General features: G+C 46.8%; 1 protein-coding gene and 2 long non-coding RNA genes across 3 annotated transcripts; 1 reads left to right on the top strand and 2 right to left on the bottom strand.

Annotated features, from left to right (window-relative positions):
• Positions 1-3,235: 3,235 nt before the first annotated feature.
• LOC135262589 (uncharacterized) lies at positions 3,236-4,602 on the bottom strand. The gene is made up of 2 exons (XR_010332246.1): positions 4,373-4,602; positions 3,236-4,325 (listed from the first exon to the last, which is right to left on the bottom strand). It is a non-coding gene; the product is annotated as an uncharacterized LOC135262589 (long non-coding RNA).
• Positions 4,603-4,755: 153 nt separating this feature from the next.
• Positions 4,756-5,110, top strand: LOC135262588 (uncharacterized). The gene is made up of 2 exons (XR_010332245.1): positions 4,756-4,888; positions 4,935-5,110. It is a non-coding gene; the product is annotated as an uncharacterized LOC135262588 (long non-coding RNA).
• brcc3 (BRCA1/BRCA2-containing complex, subunit 3) lies at positions 5,070-11,058 on the bottom strand. Its single transcript, XM_064349597.1, has 9 exons — positions 10,797-11,058; positions 10,378-10,497; positions 9,922-10,009; positions 9,266-9,354; positions 8,498-8,553; positions 6,587-6,718; positions 6,061-6,104; positions 5,641-5,824; positions 5,070-5,595 (listed from the first exon to the last, which is right to left on the bottom strand). The coding sequence occupies exons 1-8, from the start codon at positions 10,899-10,901 to the stop codon at positions 5,676-5,678; spliced, it is 783 nt and encodes a 260-aa protein (XP_064205667.1). The 5' UTR covers positions 10,902-11,058; the 3' UTR covers positions 5,070-5,595; positions 5,641-5,675.
• Positions 11,059-11,085: the final 27 nt, after the last annotated feature.

Raw genomic sequence — 11,085 nt, 5'->3', positions numbered from 1 at the left:
CCATCCATTATCTATACTCACTTATCCCGGGCAGGGTTGTGGGGGTTGCTGGAGCCCATCCCATTGTGCATCGGGCGAGAGGCAGGAATACACCCTGGACAGGCCGCCAATTTATATCTGAAATACAAATACCAAACCATACCAATACCATTATGTGCACAATACCCAGAAATCACAAACCAATATCATTAAATCTCACTGAAAAATTACAGAAGTAATACCTAGTAATTTGTACATGCATAGAAAAAAAATGTGAAAAGGAAAATAGTTTTAATGCAAGAAAGGAGTTCTCAACCTGAGTGACTCCCTCTGGAATTGGGCAAAACAGGCAGCCTTTGAAGAACCTGTATTTCAATGGAGGGAAATGAGCAGAAGATTCATCCATTACACATACAAACCCTAACCCCACCCCCAACCCTAACCCTAACCCTGGCCTCCCACTGGCAGGTTCAGCAGGTTCAGCCTGTTCAGCCGGTTCAGCCGGTTCAGCCTGTTCAGCCTGTTCAGCCTGTTCAGCTTGTTCAGCAGGTTCAGCCGGTTCAGCCTGTTCAGCCGGTTCAGCCGGTTCAGCCGGTTCAGCCTGTTCAGCCTGTTCAGCCTGTTCAGCCTGTTCAGCTTGTTCAGCAGGTTCAGCCCCTAGGAGTGGAGATAACTCACCTGTGGCCTGTCCTCAGTAAAGGGCACGTGGCAGTTTGGAGCAGCACAGAGACAGCGCCTTTGATCATGAGGGAAATTAACCATCACTGCCCACCTGTGAATAAGCCAAGAGAAACAGGCAAGAGCCCGGGGGTATAACACAATGCCTAACGGTTCTCTGCAGCGAGCGACACTCCCAGTCCCTAACGGTTCTCTGCAGAGTCAGCGACGTTCCCAGTCCCTAACGGTTCTCTGCAGAGTGAGCGACGTTCCCAGTCCCTAAAGGTTCTCTGCAGAGTCAGCGACATTCCCAGTCCCTAACGGTTCTCTGCAGAGACAGCGAGGTTCCCAGTCCCTAACGGTTCTCTGCAGAGACAGCGAGGTTCCCAGTCCCTAACGGTTCTCTGCAGCGAGCGACGTTCCCAGTCCCTAACGGTTCTCTGCAGAGTCAGCGACGTTCCCAGTCCCTAACGGTTCTCTGCAGAGTCAGCGACATTCCCAGTCCCTAACGGTTCTCTGCAGTCAGCGACGTTCCCAGTCCCAAACGGTTCTCTGCAGCGAATGACGTTTCCCAGTCCCTAACGGTTCTCTGCAAGGTCAGCGACGTTCCCAGTCCCTAACGGTTCTCTGCAGAGTCAGCGACGTTCCCAGTCCCTAACGGTTCTCTGCAGAGTCAGCGATGCTCCCAGTCCCTAACGGTTCTCTGCAGAGTCAGCGACGTTCCCAGTCCCTAACGGATCTCTGCAGTCAGCGAGCAGTCCAACGGTCTCTGCAGAAGTCAGCGACTTCCAGTCCTACTGGGTACCTGCAGTCAGCAGATAGCTCCAGTCCTAAGGTTTCTCTGCATCGAGGAAAAGTTCTGATGCCTACGTTCTCTGCAAGAGACAGGACGTCTCCCAGTCCCTAACCCATGCTCCCGAAGAAACAGCGAGTCCCAGTCCCTAACGGTTCTCTGCAGAGACAGCGACGTTCCCAGTCCCTAACGGTTCTCTGCAGAGACAGCGACGTTCCCAGTCCCTAACGGTTCTCTGCAGAGTCAGCGACGTTCCCAGTCCCTAACGGTTCTCTGCAGCGAGCGACGTTCCCAGTCCCTAACGGTTCTCTGCAGAGACAGCGACGTTCCCAGTCCCTAACGGTTCTCTGCAGAGACAGCGACGTTCCCAGTCCCTAACGGTTCTCTGCAGAGACAGCGAAATTCCCAGTCCCTAACGGTTCTCTGCAGCGTGAGCCACGTTCCCAGTGCACAGGTGTTAGGAGCTCTGTGAGTGCACTGGGGGACTGGAGCTCCTCCGGCTCAAACTCACAGGACAACATGATCCCTCCATCAGCTCTGAACAACCTGCAGTAAGAGCGCAGGATGCAGTCCATCACTCTCAGCAGAGAGGGAGCATTTCTCTTCTCGTGAGAGGGCTGAAAGTAACAGGCACGGAATCGATTACAGTAACAAACTCTGTGTGAGTCAAGCCTGACAACCGGCATGATAGCTTATTCAGAGGCATTTCTTTCCATCTTGATAAAACTGGAAACTGTAATTGTGATGGCTTGATGTTCTTCTAAAGGGCACGGATGTGATCCCTACGAGCCAGGTTTTCCTAACCCAAATGCATCCTGAATTTGAAATATTCATTTGAACTGAAAAATGTCATTCGTGTACAAACATACTGCATTTGTTTTTAGCACACATACCATACCAAGATCAAAAAACAAACTATAGCTATTTTTTAGTTATACTTGATGTTATTAGACTACAAAGATGTGCAGAAAAAAAATCCTACTTTTGATTTTTGATTTATCTTGTTCTTGCCTCAGCAAGATTCTGCTGAGGCCTCACTGTAAGCCTTTTAGCATCGGATGCTGTGATAAAAATCGCATACTGGGATAAAACCTTAAAGGCGTCATACTTATTTCTTAGTGGCAAGCCCTTTGCATTTGATGCCTGCCTGAAGTCTGTGACCCAAAGACATCACCAGATGTTGGGAATCGCCCCTTGTGGTGCTCTGCCAGGCCTGTACTGCAGCCATTGTCCGCTCCTGCTTTATTCTTCAGTCTTGTCTTCAGCAAGTGAAATGTGAGTTCAGTTATATTCAGGTTGGGTGCGAGTTCAATTATATTCAGGTTGGGTGACTGACCAGGCCAGTCAAGAACATTCCTAAACTTTGGCTGCAGTGTATTTGGGGTCATTGTCCTGCTGGAGGGCGAAGTGCTGTCAAATGAGCTTTGAGGCATTTGGTTGAATCTGAGCAGATGTTTTAAGTACAGGTCAGAATTATCCACTGTATAAACCTTCAGCCCAGCAGACCTGATGAAAGTATAAGACTTCTCTTCCACCGAGTATAACAGCCTACAAAGCTGATATTGCTAATACCGCTTCCACGCCCCCCCCCCCCCCCCCCGCCCGAAATCCTCTGCGCTACTACACCAGCTCTCACAAACACATGCGCTGCACTACACCCAATCATACAAGTTTTTTGTGTGAAAGTGATAAAATTATGGCCTGCTTATACAAGGAGATTGAACAGTAACACACATCCTTTCTATCAACTGATGAAATTATTGTAGATTCCAGTGCAATACACCCCCTCAGGACTAGGAGTACACCTTTAATCATGATAGTTTTTATTGTTTTAAACCATTTTAAACTTTGCTCATACATCATATGTATAATTCAATACCAATATATATAAATGACATTACTGTACATTAATGCTGTTAACCAGAACATCTTTTTCTGAGCAACATGGATTTGATCCGTTAATCCCCCACTAGATTGTGAACAAATTCCTTAAACAGTACGGCACATTACTGTAATTCCTATAAATGTGTAAACCCTAACACAACGTATAACCAATCATAACGTGGAAACCAACTTCAGCTCACTGCATTAAGATGGAGGCCTTCCGGGCCTTCGCCAACCTGGGATAATGGAGGCCCTGCTGAAGTAACATCAGTGGGAACTTCTCTATTAAGTGAGAGGAAAACAATTCATTTGGTGAAGACATGAATAATTTCACTCCTCAGCGACAAACCACCATTTTAAAACACAAATTCTGTCATATCCCAAGATTAAGTCGCGCCTACACCGTATAAAGCACAATCCGTCTGCGCCAGCCTCTTAATTCACAAGCAGACAAACATCCCAGCATGGCACGTCTGCAGTACAGTACATTTCCTACAAGATGTGTGAATGAATAATGTGCAGTTAAATCCCACTTCCACCCGCAATTACGCGTTATAATACATGCCATGACCCATATGCAGTTTTATAGGGTAAAGACCTGCTTGATATGGCTTTTCACCATAACACCTCTTACAGAATTAACTGCATGCTTGTGAGCACATTTTACTTACAGCCCATTGTGTTTATTAACAAACAAATAAAAAACATCTTTTTGCAAAATACATAGCTAGTTGTGGCACTGTCACTGATCAGCAAGACGGAAAAACGTTTCCATACAACATAATGGAATCTAAGTTCAAAGAACATTGCGGAAGCGGTATTCTCAGCTGGTGCGTGTTGCAGTAGGCGGTTGGGGGCAGGAAGGCACAGCTGCTAGAGTTCCACTGCTGAGCTTTCAGGTAAAGCGCCTCGAGAGCACCTCAGGGGGCGGAGCAGAGATCACCTCAGGGGGCGGAGTAAGTATACCTCAGGGGGCGGAGCAACAACCCCTCAGAGGGCAGAGCAAGAGCACCTCAGGGGGCGGAGCAGAGATCACCACAGGGGGCGGAGCAAGAGCACCATAGGGGGCGGAGCAGAGGAGACACCTCTGATTAGACTGATGGGTTCATATAAAGATGAGGGCATCTGGGTGGAGCCCTTAAGAGGAAGGGCAACTCTGCCCTGAGGAAACTAAATCCCCACCCCCTGGCACTAAACCCCACCCCCAGGGCACTAAACCCCACCCCCAGTGCACTAAACCCTGCCTCCTACCCCAGGGCACTAAACCCTGCCCTCCGGCACTAAACCCCACCCCCAGTGCACTAAAGCCTCCTCTACCAGCACTAAACCGCTCGCCAAACCCCAGCCCCTAGGGCACAAGGAGCTAAGCCAGCATCAGTCTGGTGTCAACTCCTGTCGCTGTTGTGAGTTCTCGGCACAAGTGTTTGATTTAAGTCACCGATTGGCTAGGGAATCCACACAGCTTGTTCTGAAAGCCTTAACTGGCAGTTGACTCAAAAACCCAGACACTGCGGCCTCTGTGCAATAGAGTCTGACACCCCTGCTTTAGTGGAAGGGTAACCCCATCCCTAGGAGGTGCTGGGCCCCTGCTTTAGTGGAAGGGTAACCCCATCCCTAGGAGGTGCTGGGACTGGGCAATCAGACACAAGGTCAAGTCTGACGGATTGTTCCTGTAAATTCACCCGTCTTTAAATCATGTGGATGGATCAGCCCATATACTCTGTACAGGGTGTCAGCTAGAGCACAAATCATTAAGACCCGTTGATCTACACAGAACTGTGCAGAGAGTGACATCCTCACACACAATCATGGGTCTGGGTGATGTGGGAGTTGGGGGAAGATGGGTGGATTGGTGGGGAGGGTAGTTGTAGGATGGGGGGATGGTTGGAGGATTGGAGGATGGGAGGATAGGATGATGAGTGGATGGGGTGGAGGATGGGAGGATGGGGGGATGGGAGGATGGGGGTGGGTGGAGGGATGGGGAAGAAGAAGGGATGGGGAAGACGGGGGGATGGAGGATAGGTGAAGGATGGGGAGAATGGGAGGATAGGACAATGGGAGGATGGGGTGGAGGGATGGTTGGAGGATGGGAGGATAGGACAATGGGAGGATGGGGTGGAGGGATGGTTGGAAGATGGGAGGATAGGACAATGGGAGGATGGGGTGGAGGGATGGTTGAAGGATGGGAGGATAGGACGATGGGAGGATGGGGGGTGGAGGACGGATGGATGGTTGGAGGATGGGGGGATGGTTGGAGGATAGGATGATGGGATGATGGGGGGAGGATGGGGGGATGGGAAGATGGCGGGTGGAGGATAGGATGATGGGAGGATGGGGGGATGGGAAGATGGCGGGTGGAGGATCACATCGCGGCCAGCTCCTGGGTGAGCCTCTCTTTCTCCCGCTGCAGCTCGCCGATGCTCTGCTTGTTCTGCTCCAGTCGGTCCTCCAGCCACTGCAGCAGGGGCCCGCTCACAGCCGACATCTGACTGCACAGGTTCTTAGTGAAGACTGCAAGCACAGCACAGCATAGCACACATCTGACTGCACAGGTTCTTAGTGACGGCTACAGAGCACAGCACAGCACACATCTGACTGCACAGTGTAAAATAACATGTCTAATATAAAATAAAATGGAGACATGTTCAGACAACCTGATCAGCACACTGCTGCATATTCAGCAGGACACTGTCCATGCCTGGGAAACAGAGCAGAAAGATCAGGACAGAACAGACAGGTAAGCGTACCTGAGCCGTTGTGTATCTTGGTAATGGGATCCAGGTGAGATAGGCTGAAAGGTAAAAGCACACCTGCAGCTGAGACCTGGGTACTCTACACACACACACAGGTAAACACACAGGACACTACACACACAGGACACTACACACACAGGACACTACACACACACACACACACACACACAGAGGTAAACACACAGGACTCACACACACACAGAGGTAAACACACAGGACTCTACATACACACACACACAGAGGTAAACACACAGGACTCTACACACACACACACACACAGAGGTAAACACACAGGACTCTACACACACACACACACACACACACACACACACAGAGGTAAACACACAGGACTCTACACACACATGCAGAGGTAAACACACAGGACACTACACACACACACAGTGGTAAACACACAGGACTCTACACACACACACAGAGGTAAACACACAGGACTCTACACACATCCTAATCCTGTAATCCTACCCGTGAATTCTACGATACTGAAAGACTGTAATCCTACCTGTGAATTCTCCGATAGGTGTCCTGCTCTTCCTGGCAGAGAATTCTGGGTAGTTCCACAGCAGACTCCAGGCACACCTTTCCAATAGCTTCATGCGGGACCACGTGGATTGGGATCTCAATCCTCTCATACCTTATCAGCACAAAACACAGTACTTAATTTAACTTAACTGCCTCTGTGCGTCTCTATCTGCAATATTTAGCTACATCTGTTTAAATTAGGCAACACTGAGCACTTAAAAAGGAACTGGTCTGGCTACCAGAAGGTTGTGGTTTTAAATCCCATCCCCCTTCAGAATGGTCTCTGAATGTATTCACACTAAAATTTGTTATTCATTCAGTTTCTGACCTGAAAATGTGTTGGTTGCCCTGACAATGACATCACCCTACAGCACCTTTTCGCAAATTTGATTAGCCCATCAAAACAGGTTCACAAGACCTCATTTAAAAGCAAATTAAATCTACGGACAAGGAAAATCCATCAATGGTTGTGCTTTCATTTTAATTTTAAATTTAATTTCATCTTACTCAACAAAAATACATTTGGAGGTTACAGGTGTAGACATAATCAAATCAGTGATAACATAACCACAGATCATCTCCTTTACACTGGAAACCTGCGAGCAGGCTTAGCAGCAGCACAAACTTTAACCACGAAAAGCTGGGAAAAAATACTTTTAAAAAAATAAACTGCACAATCAAATCGTGCTCCGGCATTAATTAGCGCGGTGCTAATCGCTGTGTAAGACACAGAGTACTGCATGTTAGAAGCTGCAGCCATAGCAGAACAGCAGAGCGTTGCCCCAGCCCTACCACACTAAAGGTGCAGCATGTGTGCCTGCCCTATCGCTGCAGCTCATTAGCGCTTTTCTCAGGGTACGTGGATGCTATAAGAGGGCATATCATTATGGATGTGGCTGCACCTGCAACACGGCCTCCGATTGGCTCATTCTGCATATAACAGCATTCATTGGGTGGAGATCTTACAGCAGAGCCTTGGATGGATTTTCCTCATCAGCATAATTCTGCTGATTTGCAGGAGGGGCCTTGAGGAGCCATTTGAGTGTGCTGTCATGGTCAGGTCAAAGACACGCCTCTGGATAAGAGCACAAACCACTCTTCATCTAGAGGGTGAATTATCCCTTTTATCTGAATCTCCACAGTGCTGCTGTGTCTTTAGCTTGGCTGCTGTCTGCAGTTCTGTGCCTGTGTCTGGCTGTAGTTTGGCTGCTGCATCTGTAGTTCGGCTGCTGTGTTTGTAGTTTGTTAGCTGTGTCTGTAGTTCTGCGGCCATGTCTGTAGTTCTGTTAGCTGTGCCTGTAGTTCGGCTGCCGCGTCTAATTCTGCAGCCATGTCTGTAGTTTGGTTAGCTGTGTCTGTAGTTCTGCGGCCGTGTCTGTAGTTCAGTTAGCTGTCTGTAGTTTGGTTAGCTATGTCTGTAGTTCTGCGGCCATGTCTGTAGTTGGGTTAGCTGTGTCTGTAGTTATGCGGCCGTGTCTGTAGTTATGCGGCTGTGTCTGTAGTTATGCGGCCGTGTCTGTAGTTATGCGGCCGTGTCTGTAGTTCTGCAGCCGCGTTTAATTCTGCGGCCGCGTCTGTAGTTCTGTGGCCATGTCTGTAGTTTGGTTAGCTCTGTCTGTAGTTCTGCGGCTGTGTCTGTAGTTATGCGGCCGTGTCTGTAGTTATGCGGCCATGTCTGTAGGTCTGTGGCTGTGTCTGTAGTTCGGTTAGCTGTGTCTGTAGTTATACAGCCGTGTCTGTAGTTCGGTTAGCTGTGTCTGTAGTTCTGTGGCTGTGTCTGTAGTTATGCGGCCATGTCTGTAGTTATGCGTCTGTGTCTGTAGGTCTGTGGCCGTGTCTGTAGTTTGGTTAGCCGTGTCTGTAGTTATGCGGCCGTGACTGTAGTACATACTCTGAGCCCTTCTGTGCCTGTACGGACTGGAAGCACGTGTAGAGAACCCTCCCAGTCTGTAGGAGAAAAACACAGTCAATGTCAGTCAGTCACCTCCATTACTGGCTCCCTTAATAAAGACTAGGAAAAGAGGCTGCATAAAATAAACCAGCTAAAATCTGAGCGATGTTTCATACCAAACAATATGGGGAAACCATTTTGTTCATTCTTCATTCTAATAACACTGCCCAGTAGAAATGCTTTTGAACAAGTAATAACTTTATTCCTCAAAAAGATAGGTGTCAAATGTATTGGCACCCGTTTTCAGTACTGTATGCACCCTCTAATAAATGGTTAGCGGAGCACAAAATGATGATTCTGCAATGGCAGCCACAGTCTGCAGACCTGGCCTGATCTAAATGTCCTGTGAACTGAAGAAACAGACACAGACCAAAGTATTTATGAAGACTCAACCACTCCCCATTTGTTCACCAATCTCATAATACAATAATTACTGCAATAATTTTGGCGACTATCTTTTTTGCGTAATAAAATTATTTTTTTCTCACAGCAATTTTATTTGAATGAAAACACATTTTTGAGCATAAAATATAGCTCCTTATGAATGTTGTCTATTTCATGCTGGCTTTCATGCTTATCTTTCTCTAGGGTGCCAATCATTTTAAGGGGACTGTGTGTCCCACTAAAAAATTACAAGTTGCTATGAATACAATCCTCTACCAAATAATAACCATTAAACAAAACAACGTGTTGGCTTTCAGCACTGACCTTTGTGTTTTTATCCTCAATGAAGCAAGAGAATATCAACCCAACAAAACCTTGATCCATCATTTGATACATCGCCTGTGTTCTTACGTCTGCAGAAAGAACCATTATGATAATACAAAAGCAAAGGTGCTTCCTAAGACATTTCATCAATGTGCTCCATGTAACGGTGTCAAATATACATCCAACTCAGATTACTCAAACACATGCCTCACAGTACCAATGTTCCTTAAATGTCCTAACTTCAGACACAAAGTAATGCAATGGCACTATCAGCCTTTTTACAGATTCTGTTTATTTTAGTCACTTGATCTTAAAAAAGACAATCAGTAATGCTGAAGAAGATGTACATGTTTACACCATTTGGGTCAGCTCACATTCAAAGCACAGCACACCCCAACTTTTAAAGTAACTGGAAATGTGGGGGTGGCCTATACTGCTGCCGATAAGCTTTCTAATTGTGCTGCTGTGGTTAACCAAGATTTTTCCAGAGGCAAAAGAAAACCTATATGGAATTTTATGAAAAAGCAAATTACAAGTCATACAAAATCTGTGCATCATGGATTGCAAACAATCCTTTAGGTACTACTGGTGGCGTTATTTCCTCACATGTGAATGTAATGTGGAATTCCATCACCTGGGGTCAAATAAACACTTACCAACGTGCGAAGGCCAGACCGTGATGTGGGGGTGGGAATGGTACCATCCAACTACTCTCATGGGGCGCCCTGTCATCTCAGCTAATCTGTGTTTCTTCGTTAGGGATACACTCGCATTTGCAGTCTTTCAGAAAGACTAGCAACGGCATTGCACAGCTGTAGCCTAGCTTGCTGGAGTTGTTCTCCCTGATGGATTCAGAAGGACTTTAGGCTACTTTCGAACTTCTCGCCTCTAAGAACTGCGTTGTAGTCTACAAATCTAGCAAAGGTTGCACTTGAGGTAGTTTCCCTCCGTGCGATCCAACAGTAATTTACTACCAAAAATGAGTGCATACATGAATATGAATCCCGTGTCATACAGAGTGACCAGCACAAAACAACGGCAACCAATACACAAATTTAAAAAAACCACAAAAAAAACCCACATTTGTTTAAGTTAAAAGATGTGAAGGATATTTCCGCCTCAGTGGAAGCTGCAGAAAGTTGCTCAGGTGAAATCTCCACCCGGTCCTTCCTCTTGTCAGAGCGACGTAAGATGATCACCGAGTGAATGTGCACGATCCGGTTGTTATCTACCTGAAGATGACATAAGATCAATCAGCTAGTTGGCGACGGCTCCATACCTGAACTGAAGCGCGTGTTTGTGTGGTGACATCATTGCTATGGAGATACTCTGGGGAAACTCTCCAACCTTATTTATCGGCTAACGTTACCTATATAACATAACATAACTTCATACTGGAATTTACCATTAGTTAATAACATAGCGAAGCTACAGCTGTACGATTTGCCTAGCTAACATTGGCAAGTTTAACTCCGTCAATAATTTACACTGTGTTTATATTCATAATCAGCTAAATTAGCTAACGACTTACCTCTCCAATGCACAGACCCATGACTTCTTCTTTCTCTGTGCTTAACGCATGATTCATACAAACCAAAAAAGCATCCGACTCTAGATGGACTGCACTAACCGCCATTATACGTAAAGATAAGGTACTCGGCACAAAATAGCCAAGTTAGCTTTAGTCTGGGAAGCGTTCTTACAATCACATTAAATTGTTATTTATACTGTGCAGGTCCCTCAGCTCTGTTAACTTCCTAATTCAGTGTTTCCGTTGCTACAATTTATGCTTCCGTTGTACAACCAGCGTAAAACCTATT

This window comes from Anguilla rostrata, chromosome 9 (genome assembly GCF_018555375.3).
Source record: "Anguilla rostrata isolate EN2019 chromosome 9, ASM1855537v3, whole genome shotgun sequence".
NCBI lineage: Eukaryota > Metazoa > Chordata > Actinopteri > Anguilliformes > Anguillidae > Anguilla > Anguilla rostrata.
Note: the sequence above shows the minus strand (reverse complement) of the source record. Positions and strands in the feature narration are given on the sequence as shown.